Here is a 14159-nt window from a genome sequence, read left to right on the forward strand (position 1 = left end):
AATAATTCCAAATTCGATTTTACACACCAAATAGACTAAGAAATAATCATTTTCTATCCTCAAAGGATATACATTTGCAAGACTGTACGAATACATGTGACTTACAATACAGAATTGTTTAGACCGCCAATGTCGTTCCATGCCAAATTATCCAATAGATTGAACCAAGTAGATTCTGATGTAAATGAAAATTGGCGTAGTCGTTGATAGTGATGGCGCAACACAAAATCTCAAATTTTCGGTCAACGGGAGCAGAGGTTGTGCCATGGGGTGGCATGGTGGCCGACTGGTTAGCACGTCGGCCTCACAGCGCAGAGGTGCAGGGTTCGATTCCGGCTCCTGCCTTCCTGTGTGGAGTTTGCATGTTTTCTAATGGAACACTTCAAATTGTCCCTCAGTGTGACTGTGAGCGTGAATGGTTGTTCGTCTGTGTGCGCCCTGCGATTGGCTGGCAACCAGCTCAGGGTCCCCCCTGCCTCCTGTCCCGTGACGGCTGGGTTAAACTCCAGCATGCCCGTGACCCTTGTGAAGATAAGCCAATTAGAAAATGGATGGATGGATGTTGTGCCATGACGACCAATAAGTACACCCCAAAATCAAAATCTTCTTGATTGAACCCACTGGATGATTTGGTATGGAACGACCCTGATGGGTATTTCCTTGTTCAGGTGCACCAAATGGTTTCATCTTTTTCAACATTTAGCATGTGTGGACAGTTGTTGCACAATTACAGCAGCACATCTGTGTTATATTTTCTGTGACTGTGAAGCTTTTCAACAAAACAGTTTCAGAAACAAAAAACCCGCACAGACATTGCCATCTCAATCTTTAATGATATGGTGTATTTTAGTACAGGAAGCATTAGTTGGATTGAGTTAGGTCATCACTGGATTCATCAAAACGTAGACGTTTTTACTTCGATTCGCCTGATACTTTAACTGAACTTGATTTCGAACTCTTCAATGTAAAGCAGGGGTGTCAAACTCGTTTGTGTCGCAGGCCACATTGTAGTTACGGTTTCCCTTGGAGGGCTGTTATGAATTTTGGGAAACCATATAAATGTTTAATCCCGTCCACATACTACATACACAGTGCAAAACTAATTGATCAATAACTAGTTGTACAATCAGAAGTCAAGAATAATGACTGTTATTGTGGATTAAATGTGACAATTTGAAATTTTGGTTCAGACTTTAGCAAGCATCGTGGAACTTGACATGACTGATTTGCTTTCGCGGGCCACATAAAATGGTGTGGCAGGCCAGATCTGGCACCCGGGCCTTGACTTTGACACCTTGATGTAAAGCATTCACATCGTGCGTAGTTTTTTTATTTTTTATTTTTTTGCTAAAAAGAAAATAAATCACTACATTTGGAGATAGTGTTATTTTCATTTGCTAGTTTCTGTTTTTATTTAATGAGCATTCTGAGAAAAGCTTGAAGACAGTAATGTCAGGAGATGAAATTTCAGCACTACAAGAGCAGGGTGTTTAGTCAACCTCCTCAATAGTCGGCCCAGCGGAGCCTCCTTCAGCTCCACCGGGGAAACCACCAGGCATCCCCCCTGGCATTCCACCAGGCATTCCCCCTGCCGTGCCCCCTTGGTAAAGTTTGGACATTATGGGGTTGCAAAGTTTCTCCAGCTCCTTCTGCTGGTGCTCGTACTCATCTTTCTCTGCCGTCTAAATTACAGAAAGGGGGGGAAAAAATGAATGAGAGTAAACATGAAGTCGCTTGTTTGTCAAGTAAGAATATTTGGAGGCAATATTTTCACAATGCCCAGAGCTGTCGCTGGATTTCAGTCACTCGTGATTAATCTTTACCTGGTTCCTGTCCAGCCAGGAAATGACTTCGTTGCACTTGTCTATGATGGCCTTTTTGTCTTCTGGGCTGATCTTGTCCTGAAGCTTCTCGTCCTCCACGGTGTTCTTCAAGTTGAAGGCCAAAGACTCAAGGGCGTTCTTAGCTGTGACTTTTTCTCTCTGGGCCTCGTCTTCACTCTTGAACTGCTCGGCCTCCTGCACCATCCGCTCGATGTCCTCCTTGCTCAGTCGCCCTTTGGCAAAAAGAAACCTCGATAAGTTTGACGACTTTCGTGTGGTGTATTTTATGCTCTCGGAGAATTCAAGCACCTTTGTCATTGGTGATGGTGATCTTGTTCTCTTTTCCGGTGCTTTTGTCGACAGCAGACACATTGAGAATTCCGTTGGCGTCAATGTCAAAAGTCACCTCAATCTGGGGGACGCCCCTGGGAGCGGGCGGAATACCGGTAAGCTCAAACTTGCCCAGGATATTATTATCCTTGGTCATGGCTCGCTCACCTTCAAAAACCTAAAATAAAATGCATACGGTGAAATAGTGATGTGGCGCAAGAGTAATAAATTGGGGTTGGCGCTACCTGAATGAGGACACCAGGCTGGTTGTCAGAGTAAGTGGTAAAGGTTTGAGTTTGCTTTGTGGGGATGGTGGTGTTCCTTTTGATAAGCACAGTCATTACTCCTCCAGCGGTCTCAATTCCCAGCGATAAGGGGGTGACATCCAGCAGGAGCAGGTCCTGTACGTTCTCAGACTTATCGCCAGCCAAGATGGCAGCCTGGACCGCTGAAGAGAGTTTCCACATACAACGCATACAGTTTCCACATTCAACATATTTTCAAAAATTCACGTCTATTCGTAATGGAGGTTCTTACCCGCTCCGTAGGCCACCGCCTCATCAGGGTTGATGCTCTTATTGAGCTCACGGCCGTTGAAGAAGTCCTGCAGAAGCTTTTGGATCTTGGGGATACGAGTGGAGCCACCCACCAGGACAATATCCTGGATCTGGGACTTATCCATCTTGGCGTCCCTCAGGGCCTTCTCCACGGGCTCCAGGGTTCCGCGGAACAGATCAGCATTGAGTTCCTCAAAACGAGCTCTGGTGATGGATGTGTAGAAGTCGGTTCCTTCGTAGAGCGAGTCGATCTCAATGCTGGCCTGGGTGCTGCTGGAGAGGGTACGCTTGGCACGCTCGCAGGCGGTGCGCAGGCGACGCACCGCTCGTTTGTTGGTGTTGATTTCCTTTTTGAATTTGCGCTTGAACTCGCCAATGAAGTGATTCACCATTCTGTTGTCAAAGTCTTCACCGCCCAAGTGAGTGTCACCCGCAGTGGACTTGACCTCGAAGATGCCATCCTCAATGGTCAAAATGGACACATCAAAAGTGCCTCCCCCGAGGTCAAAGATCAGGACGTTGCGCTCACTTCCTACCTGAAATACACATTTCAAAGTCAAAATCGACCTCACTGGATGTTCTGATCCGCGTGGATTTTGCTTTGTCTTTCTCAAGCGACTCCATCTTTCTCCCAGTGTCAAAAACAAGCAATATTAGTTGAATTGAAGGTTTCAACCTCTGTCGGCCCGTAACTGACTGATGATTTGGAATATAACGCAGAGTATGCTATCACTCACCCATGACCCTGGATAGGCTAAGCATGATAGAATTCATTGGATGAATAATTTGTATATTTGTTGACCTTTTTGTCCAAGCCATAGGCAATGGCTGCTGCAGTGGGCTCATTGATGATGCGCAGCACATTAAGCCCTGAAATGGCCCCAGCGTCTTTGGTGGCCTGACGCTGAGAGTCATTGAAGTAGGCAGGAACGGTGACGACAGCATTGGTCACAGTCTACAAAATAGAAGGATTGGTTTCAAAAACATTCTTTGGTATTCTATGAAGCTCTATTTAGCCAAAATGTGTTCCTACCTTGCCAAGATAGGCCTCAGAGATCTCCTTCATCTTGGTGAGGACCATTGAGGAAATCTCCTCGGGGTAGAAAGTCTTGATCTCTCCCTTGTACTCAACCTCCACTTTGGGTTTAGTGGAGTCATTCACAACCTTGAAGGGCCAGTGCTTCATGTCTGCCTGGACCACGGAGTCATCAAACTTACGCCCGATCAAACGCTTGGCATCTGCAGACAGACCAAGAACAGACCTCTCAGTTCTACGTGGTTGACTTAGGAAAATAGTAAATCGGTATCATTGTGTTGTATTTACCAAAGACTGTATTCGATGGGTTCATGGCAACTTGATTCTTGGCCGCGTCTCCAATTAGTCTCTCGGTGTCTGTAAAGGCCACATAGCTGGGTGTGGTCCTGTTTCCTTGGTCATTGGCAATGATCTCCACTTTGCCATGTTGGAAGATGCCCACACAGGAATAGGTGGTGCCAAGATCAATGCCTACTGCCGGTCCTTTCGACATCCTGAATAAGGCAAAGAAGGATTCAGTATTTATTTATTTTTATTCTTTGGTCCACAATAGTGTAATTTATTGCATGCTCATGAAATACTGCCGCATTGATTTCAAAAAAGGATTTTATACTAACAAAGAATGATTGTATGAATATGTTTCATGTTTGTAGTCAACTACGTGGGGCATTTTATAAATAAAAGGAAAATTGGTTCGGCACACCAACAATGAGTAAACGTTAAGTATAGAAATAAAAATTGCAGCATACAAATATATAAAATATACTGTAAATAATAAAATGCAACCAAGTACAGTATGTCTGAATTATGCTTTTACAAAGATAAAGTGCTCACTTTAAATTGACACCTATGGCACATTTAGGGGAGAATTTAAAACAAAATGACTGGTAATCACGTTGCCATTCACTTCCCCCGCTAGACTTTTGCTTGCCACTCCACCCTCATGAACACAACGCTATCATGTGACAGGAGCACTGATCCCAGAGCAGTGATCAGTGTGCGTGTACGTGTGTGTGTGTGTGTGTGTGTGCGTGTGCGTGTGTGTGTGTGTGTGTTTTCCAACAGCTGGCTCAAAATACCTAGCTGTTACTATAATAAGTGCCATCTTATCAACATGGGAATTAATGGTTGTCCCCCCCAAAAAAGCTGGGATCATTATTGGTGGCAAAAATCATTTGCAAGGCTGCTATTGAAATAAAAGGCCAATACACACACACATTTAAGATTAATTTATTCATATATGGGAAGATATTACATTCTGTACATGCCAAGATATTTGAGAACTTTCTGGGCCATGCTCATAGCAGCAAACAGGGACAGAGTCGACTGGTATTAGGCACTTAATGAAGCTGACAACCTTTTCTTTTCCTCTATTTGTAATTTCACCCGAAAGTTTGTTCACAAAATGTGCTATTTTGAATTTTCACTTGTCCTGTTGTGTAACACCAAAGAAATTGCTGACACAGTCCAGCTGCTTCTCCATCCACAAGTTTCCATCATGACAAAAACACACACATGCACGCACATACGCACACACACACATGCACACACACACGCACACATTGTATTATGAACATATTTGATACATCATTATTTCGCTTCTACTTTCTACATATTTTTTCTTATCTTTATTTTAAGCTTTTAAGACATGACATTCAGCTGATATCTGAATAATTCAGACGTAGTGCTCTGGACCATCTAGACCTAAACTGACTGTTATTGATTCAGTTTCAGCCTGCAGTCAATAATCCATGCAAGCATGATGATTAAAATTTGTAAAAGAAAAAAAAAATTGAAAAAGCTCTCACACGTGGCAGTTAAGCTTTTCAATGCAGCAATGAAGCGAGACAAACTATGAAGCCAGGCTGGATGCAGCACAGCTAGAAATCGTGTTACCTTGTTGTGTCAGCTGTTCAACTTTAACTGGGATTCTGTTGTGCTAGCTAGCCCTGACTTCCTCTCCCGTACTCCTTTCTGCGTCCTGGCAGGCAGACTAAGAGGGCGAGGGCATGTGCTCACCCAGTGTATATAGAGCAGGGGGAGCCCTACTGGGTGTCAGATGAGCCCCCCACAGAACGTTCTAGAACCTTCTGACTTACCAAATAAGCTTGTTGGTCTACCAATAAGTGGACAAAACTATTAGGACAGTTGACCTTTAGATATACAGTGCTAGGAAGTGCAATGGCCCCTCCTTTTTCTGCTCTGACAGCTTCTATTTTGGGAAAACTTTCTTTCATGATTCATTCTGAAGTCTCGCAATATCTCTTCTCATTCACCTCAAATGTGTTTGAACTCATGCGCCTTGCTTTTGTGCACTGAGGCAGAGCCAGGCTGGAACAGAAAGGGGATTCCTCCAAACCGTTCCCACAAATGCAGAACACAATTCTCCAAAAATGACTTGGAAATATGAATTTAGATTCAAAGGAATTGATTGATCTAGCCTTAAACTTACTCCTGTATAGTGTTGCTGAGAAATGTCGCTAAATAATACACTTGAGGTTAAATGCAAGTGCATATTGACTTGTTTAAATGTTAAAAACACATCATCCCCCCCAACTAAAAGACCGTTTGCAGTACTAAACCACAAACACAGTTTCAATGATTTGTAGAACTGTGTGTATATATTTTTGATGGAAATGGCTCTACAAATGCCAAAAGAAGAAACCATATTATTTCAGTTATGTCTACCGGTACATCACCTCTTAAAAAGATTACAGAAAATAAAATGATTTGGCATGTACAATTTATATGTAACATTAATGTGGAAAAGGTTTTGAAATGGCCTGTATTGTTCTATTTTTAAATGATTATTTCACCCCAAAAAGAAACAACCTGCCATTTGAACAGGCGTGAGTAAACCATTGATATCCACCATACATTAAGTGAAAACGTTTTATGGCCTTTTATCACATTTTTTGTGGGATTTTCAGATCAAAGATACCAATTCACCATATATAAATTAAATAGAATTATTAGCATTAACAATATTATTAACATAGGTTCATATCGTTTCCCTCCCTTTCCATTCTTTCTGTCAGTGTCTACAACGTACACGCTTGTTACATAAGTCATTTTAAATATAACCCGAGTATGTAAGTAACACCACCTGTTGTCTGTCACCTTCCAGTGGCTAAATATTGCATTAAGCCTTTGTAACAAGCCTTAAAAAGGCCAATGTTGACGTGTCAAGTTAAAAATAATCATAATAATAATACAAAAAAAATCCACAGTTTATGTTTGTCCACTTTCAAACAATAAATACTTTTCCATAATGATGAAATAACCTATCTGCTGATAACATTTTACCTCTGGACTATTAAGAATAACAACAAATGTATGACTTTAAACGTGTTTGGTCACTTATTCTAAAAGGGTGACAGGGAATGAACCAGTCGTTCTTATCTTGAAACAAATAAACTGCGAAGCTGACAGAGAAAGTCTTCTTCTTTGCTTTTGTGCGCTCTACAGCGGCAGTTCATGGAGTCCCAAGCACAGCGTTTGCAGTAGTTGAAGAAATGATGCTCTGCTTTCTTCAGAGTGCTGTTCAAGTCCAGTGTTCCATGAAGGCTGCGCAAAAGACAATTCACGTTACCTGCTGTTAATTACACTTACAAAACATTCGAAATACCTGTGAGGACTGTGCCACCAGGCACACTTTTTAATACAGGTCCCATTAAATTGTGTACCCAATAATGTGGCCAGTGAGCGTAACGCAAACCTGCTTGTGAATTGAATCAGCTGGACTTCATCTTGACATTGCAACAGAGTGTCTTTGTGGTCCAAAAGGATGGCTGCGCAGATGAACAGCTCGAACGTAAAGTCTGTATTGACGGCCCGCAGCTCCGACTCACACTTGTCATCTGCAGACAAGGCCAACACATGAGTAAAGCATTATGGTTGGGTTCACAATCTTTTCATGGCGACAGTCATTACCTTCCTATTTCTACTCCACCTTCTACTCAAGGGGCTCTATTTTTGTGACAAGTGGAAATACTGCATGCCGTGTGGCATATCTGTGTGCGTGGGCGGCTTAGACCGGTGGGTAATTTTACAGTGAAGTGCAGGCTGGATCTGTGAGAGGATGGGCTGCACTGCTGTAGTGGTCACAGCCGACTTCGCTCATTGCCAATCAAAGTGGTGCCTTTCAATTCCCTTTTTAAATGCGATATGCTAATCATGCATGACATTAGAGTCTAGACAAGGTGGACTTTGAAACTGCCCTCCCGCAGCTGTAGCACTGTATGGAATGGTTAAAAAAAAATTGCAATACATTGATTCGGCGTGTTTGATGCATGACACTGTTTGTATGTTTGTGAAGGAAATACTGTACATCACACGAGACCAGCTGTCTACCCAGCACCAATGTTAGACATGGTCTGTGTAAGCCTAAAGCTGGCACCGAATCGTCACTCTGCCAGGCACATCTCTATTACATTCCCTCGGCTGCACTGCCCCACCCATCTTGGCAGAGACCAGTCTGCCAAATTCACAAACAGGCGCAATGCGACTCTTACGGATATGAAAATCAGTATCCACTGACCACGGTGGCACAGGTACACTATCTACAAAAATAGAGGCTAAGTCTCACCTGGACAATATTTTTGGGCCAGCCTTTCCTGATAACGGGCTCGGTCTACACGCTGGGAAATGAGCTCCAGGTGGTCACAACTCAGGATCTCAAACAAACGTAGCGCATCGCTGTGTTCGAATTCTCTCTGGAAGCCTAGCAGCAGCCATCTGATGTATCCCCCACACGCACACACACATGTACAGAGATATGCATGTCGAAAAAAAAGGTTGATTAAACGAAAGAATAAGTCACAAAGATCACTGATATATATATATGTATATGGTGACCCGGTGATCCAGTGGTTAGAGCGTCACAGGGCGTGTTGGAGCCTATCCCAGCCGTCATCGGGCAATAAGCGGGGGACACCCTGAACTGGTAGCCAGCCAATCGCAGGGCACACATAGACGAAAAACCATCCGTGCTCACACCCACACCCAGGGACAATTTCGAGTGTTCCATTAACCTGCCATGCATGTTTTTGGAATGTGGGAGGAAACCGGAGTACCCAGAGAAAACCCACGCAGGCAGGGGGAGAACATGCAAACCCCACACAGGAAGGCCGGAGCCATAATCAAACCCTGCACCTCTGCATTGTTTGTTGTTTGTTTATTGAACATAAAACATATATACAGTAATAATTTGACAGAAAATAAGGTAGATAAAAAAAGTAAAAAGAAAGAAATCAATCTTCATTCAACACAGTTATTATGTTCAAGGGAGTAGGAAGAAGTAAAACACTTATCTAGTCCTACCCCGTTATGTGATTGTATCTAATAAATCATTTTTATATCAATCAGAAAAGAAAAAAGTAAGAAGAAAGAAGAAAGAAGTCTCCATTAATTTATTGTGGGGCAGACGTGCTAACCAGTCGACTACCGGGCCGCCATTCTGCATACTGTAATCACATATTTCAATGTGGGCCCCATTAAGGATGAAAACTGACAACTCATTTACCTGTGACAGAAGGTGAAGCTTTCCATGCTGTCTGTGACCAAGTGGACATGAAGTTGAGGGTCCAATTCCTTTAACAGGGCCGCCTCCAACTCTAAATGACATTTATTGAAAAGCTTTCATTGACGTATGTTTCCGAGCAAAGAACAAACATGTAATAACTGACAGTCCACTCCACCTATTTTTCTGTGCAGGCCATCTTCTCGGAAATCCTTGGCAAATTTCTCCATGTAGCAAGAAAAACTCCAGAAACTGTCAACCTCGCAGTCCATGACCTCCAGGAATCGGCTGCACAGGTCGTTCATTCCTTGGGCATAACTTACCTCTGTAATACAAGAAAAAGTTGCAGTTGAAAAATAAAAGACAAAAACATGAAGTTCTTTGATTGTTTACCTGGATGGAAAGCCGCATAGGTGATGAGGATGTCTCTCAGCACCAGCAGATTCCCTGAACCTTCACCTCTGAAATACACCCCCCAAAAAAAAGTTAAAAACAAGGCAACTGGTTGAATTCATGAGTGAAGTTCAAAATGTCAATCAAGGGTGTAATACGTCATTTTAATTCCCAATGTCTCAAGGTATCATTGAAGAATACCTACATATCCAAGCCACTGAAAATACATAAACTTAACCTCCTTCGCAGAAACAATGCATAATTTTAGAATTCCATTTTATCTAGCTGCCAAATTAAAATAATTAGAATTCCGTACTGGTAGTAGCTCAGGTCTCTGTTGGTTCTTGGGACATCTTTATTAATTATTCGGATGGCTTCCTGTAGCTCTTTCTGGTCAAAAGTAACACGTTCAAACAATATCTGAAAACAAGCGCAAAACAACATGACATAACACATTTTCAATATTATTATTTGACACATTATTTGAATATAACTACCAGGCAACTTTGAACTGATTGCAAAATCGCGGTACACTTTGTGCTCTTTTTTGTTAAGCAGAGGTTTTTGCCAATTGCAGAGTGTGCTCTAACAAGAATGAAGCAGTAGATGAAAATGAATAGCCTTGGTCCTGCTCACGGTCAGTCTTGCCATTAATACACAACATAAAGAGAATGCTTCAAGAAACGTCAATCATGGAATCATCGCTCTCTCTGCGGCGTGCTGATAGTCGATCACCGTGCCGCCCCTCATGGCGTGTCATGTTTTAAATACACTAGCTCCTGTTGGGTTATCTTCCTTGAACCAAAAAGGTGCCCATCAAACAAACCTGCGCTTGCAGCTCCAAAAACATCACCCGGTCTCGGACCTCGTCACTCAAGTTGTCAGCTTCTTGCTGGACCAGTGCCTGCCTCTGGTTAAAATAGCCCACTGCAGCCACCAGCTCAGCTACCAAGCACATATGATAGACAATCATAATCATGATCAAGATGTCATCGTCTGTGAAAGACAACGTTTGGGGAGTTTACCATCGGTGCCATTGAGATGCATCTGTACAGCCGAAGGGAGGAAGTTCTGCCACTTTGCTTTCATCACCTGGTAACGCACAGTCAGCTGCTCCTGAAGCAGAGGACGCTCCAAAGCGGTCGAGCTGCACGGGTACATCCCGAACAGGAAGCGCCATGCTAGGCCACGCTCAGTGGGAGATACGCCACCTAGAAACGGATTGATGTTGTCTCGATTGTTAATGGTGGAGTAGGTTGCAAAACTTCTGGGATGTTTACAGTTTAAGTTTTCCACGTGAGTTAAGAGGAAAATGGATATTTATAGGTCTAAATTGGAAACAATAGGATTTTCTGTCATTTTAGAAATGGAATGCCAGGAAAAGCAATGTTAATTTCAAGTTGTTTTTGTTTGTTTGTTTGTTTAACTGCACACCGTGGGACCCAGCACAAAAGCAAAAGACTTCTAAAAGTCCTGTCGAACATATGCAGCATTTAAAAATTGCCAGCTAAACATCCCATAGGGGAAAAAAATCCCAAATATTTCACATTTTTGTGCAATCATCATCAAAGCAGGTCACGTCAGGCAATCAGTGAAGTGGAACATAAGGGCAGATGCAGTGACCTTTGCTCTGCTTCCAGAGGATTTGAGACTAATGTGTTACGCAATGTTTTGCACTGCTGCCGGGCTAATCTTTTTCTTTGAATTCCTACATCCATGTTCGTTACTATTGTTCCAGCACATTCAGAAAGAATATTCATTGACCACGATTAACAGACCTGAAGCATTTCCTTTTGCCATGATGATGGCTTTCAAAGGGAATATTCACATTCACAAAGGCAGCTCTGAAACATTAAGCCTCATAATTTCTTAGCTTCACACACGTCACTGAACTCACATGAGTTCAAGCTCATGTGATTTGTTTTTAACAAGTCTTACCTTCTTTTTAAATGTCGAACTTTCATGGCAACTCTTGCTTCAGAGCTGTTTAAAAGTGCACTTCCAGAAAATGTGGGCAAAGCATCACTTGACTGCCTCTAGCAACAAGCACTTCAACTTCTGTTCATGTGACCATAACCAACTCTTTGTTTAGATAACCACAAGGCCTGTGTGTGATTTGTAGCTTGCACTTTAATGTTCTTGCACAATGCACACTTCATGGATTCTAATACCTGCACATTTTGTTGTTGTTGTTGGTGGTGCTTGTGTTGAGAGAGTGCAGGGATAGACTTCCTTACATTCATAATTTCACCCATAAATAAAATAAAAACAAAAATACATGCATCACCAAGATAAAATGTAATCAATTTCATAAAATGTGTAATTATTGCTATTTATATTAACAATTATTATTTAGGGTCACAGGCATTTTAAAATTTATAAAATGGTGTAATATTTGAATCAACAGCATTAATACCAATGCTGTTGAGCCCAAACATGTTTTAATTTATTTTTGGGGCCGATGATGTTAACATTTGTATAACTGTGACTATTACTGTTTTGATTAGGATTCAGGATCACGGGCATGCTTAGAAAAGGAAATTAACAGATGCATTATGTATGTTACCATGATTAGTATTTTTAGGCCAATGTTTAGGTCAGTTCTGTTTGTTTTGGTTTAATTATTATTTAGGGTCGCGAGCATTAAAAAACACCGAAATTAACAGGTAATAGCTAATGTAACATTATTTATACAGTACTGTTATTTTTAGACCAACTTTTGGTCAGCTTTTTTGGGGGGTAGTAGAGAAAATATGTATAATTATTATTCTTGTAATGACCATTCAGGATCATGGGCATGTTAAAAAAGTGAGCATTATCGACTTAAAAGATACATTTACTAACGTTATTATTGGGATAACTGGTCCTTTTTAAAGGAGACAACATAAATAATTGACATTCATCTTCATCACTGAGCCAAAGATGGATACCGTTTTGGAAAATGTGCATTCTCAGTCGAGACTCGTCCACCCTCCCCTCGGTGTCCATGACCCCGGACAAGGTGAGCCGTGCGGCAGCCTGAGCGGGCGAGCTGACGCCGGCCAGCCTCCTCCGGGAGCGGACGCGCGGCTCCTGGCGTCCGGCTTGCCTGTTCCCCTCCTCCGATGAAATCACACGGTCCATCTGTGAGGTATTCGCACAGTGTCAGCCAGCCGCTGAACCGAAGCGCGGGCGAACTTGTCATCCATCGTAAACGGCAAGTGTTTCGGACTTCATTCTTGCTTCTTTTGGGGATTGTTGTGCAGAGTCAAGAGACTAACTTGACTCACTTTCCTGATGGAGTCAGGACTCAAAGTACACTTGGGATTTGTCAATATCGCCCTCCACCTAGTGGTATATTCATCAAACAGCACATGTTAATTAAAAGCCTGCCTATCTATCTATCTATCTATCTATCTATCTATCTATCTATCTATCTATCTATCTATCTATCTATCTATCTATCTATCTATCTATCTATCTATCTATCTATCATATAAAAGGGCCTCTGATTAATCCCAAATCAAGTTCAGTTGTTCTAGTAAGCTTTTCAAACCATAACACATTTTCCCCCATGTGATTGTGAGATTTTGCTTGTCTTTATTTTTTTTTCCACACAGACAGCTGGCATTTAAACAGGGGTGCGTCGACTTTTTATATCCACTGTAGTTCTCCCACTATGCCTAAAGTGTCCTACCCATGGGAAGAAGTTGTTGGAAAAGTGTGGGTGTTGAAGCCTTTTACCGTTTTAAGTGAGGAAGCTGAAAGAGTAACACCACCCACCACCCACAGTTGAGTCAACCCGCATGGAAAGCAAATATTTTGCCGTCAGCAAGTGATCGTATTTTTTTTGCAAGATACAGTACAATATTTCTGTTTATTTTTGTACTGAAACAGGAATTTTTTTCAAGATATATATGAAATAAAACTTGTATTCAGAATAAAGTGATTTTGAAAGAGGTATCGTAGAATTTCTGAAAATTACAAAAAGAAAAATACAGTAAATATTTCAGGTATAAACGAAATGAACTAATGTCAAGAACTAAACCCCCGCTTTTCAATACTTTATTGATTTCAAGTTAAAGGACCACATTTTCCATTGAAGTTGAACTTTCTTCCTAGGATTTCTCTCCCCCACCGCTTGCCTGACTCACACACATTGACTCACACCACTTGAATAAGCTATTCAATCTCTTCTCTTCTCTTCTTAGGTCCCAAAAAGCAAAAAGTGATATACAGTATGTCCTGGAAGCAAGAGTTGGTCGTTGGAATGGCAAAGATTAGATTTCTTCATGTAAACTTTCATGACATGGAAAAAAAAATAAATCTGCCAATTCATTTTAGTCTATCTATTTACTTTTTTGTGTATTGATTACTCTTTTTAGCGATTTATTCATCCAATCATTTGGGTGGAACAGTGCAAATTGATAGATATGCAAATCTTTGCAGGAAATAGCCTACGCCAGATTTAGCACATCTATTCTATTCTACATTGTCATAGTGAGGCAATCAAGGCCTGT

At 41.8% G+C, this 14159-nt stretch overlaps 2 protein-coding genes and 1 long non-coding RNA gene across 4 annotated transcripts; 1 reads left to right on the plus strand and 2 right to left on the minus strand.

Annotated features, from left to right (window-relative positions):
- Positions 1-809: 809 nt before the first annotated feature.
- LOC147203619 (heat shock cognate 71 kDa protein-like) lies at positions 810-5785 on the minus strand. The gene is made up of 9 exons (XM_086114232.1): positions 5643-5785; positions 4035-4240; positions 3744-3949; positions 3513-3665; positions 2691-3246; positions 2399-2601; positions 2133-2331; positions 1824-2056; positions 810-1682 (listed from the first exon to the last, which is right to left on the minus strand). Exons 2-9 carry the CDS (start codon positions 4237-4239, stop codon positions 1491-1493), a joined length of 1947 nt encoding a protein of 648 aa, XP_085970358.1. The 5' UTR covers position 4240; positions 5643-5785; the 3' UTR covers positions 810-1490.
- LOC147203620 (TBC1 domain family member 15) lies at positions 4961-12941 on the minus strand. 2 transcript variants are annotated; one of them, XM_086114254.1, is made up of 10 exons: positions 12591-12941; positions 10686-10871; positions 10487-10605; positions 9977-10080; positions 9661-9728; positions 9446-9592; positions 9271-9361; positions 8335-8483; positions 7465-7606; positions 4961-7313 (listed from the first exon to the last, which is right to left on the minus strand). In XM_086114254.1, the coding sequence occupies exons 1-10, from the start codon at positions 12781-12783 to the stop codon at positions 7145-7147; spliced, it is 1368 nt and encodes a 455-aa protein (XP_085970380.1). In that variant the 5' UTR covers positions 12784-12941; the 3' UTR covers positions 4961-7144. The 2 variants fall into 2 exon arrangements, with proteins under 2 accessions (XP_085970380.1, XP_085970381.1); XM_086114255.1 differs by lacking the exon at positions 12591-12941 and adding an exon at positions 11599-12576.
- Positions 12712-14013, plus strand: LOC147203621 (uncharacterized). Its single transcript, XR_015101252.1, has 3 exons — positions 12712-12860; positions 13264-13430; positions 13851-14013. It is a non-coding gene; the product is annotated as an uncharacterized LOC147203621 (long non-coding RNA).
- The last annotated feature ends 146 nt before the right edge of the window (positions 14014-14159 follow it).

Source organism: Hippocampus guttulatus, chromosome 6, assembly GCF_054856545.1.
Source record: "Hippocampus guttulatus isolate MCC_2025c chromosome 6, RoL_Hgut_1.0, whole genome shotgun sequence".
Taxonomy (NCBI): Eukaryota; Metazoa; Chordata; class Actinopteri; order Syngnathiformes; family Syngnathidae; genus Hippocampus; species Hippocampus guttulatus.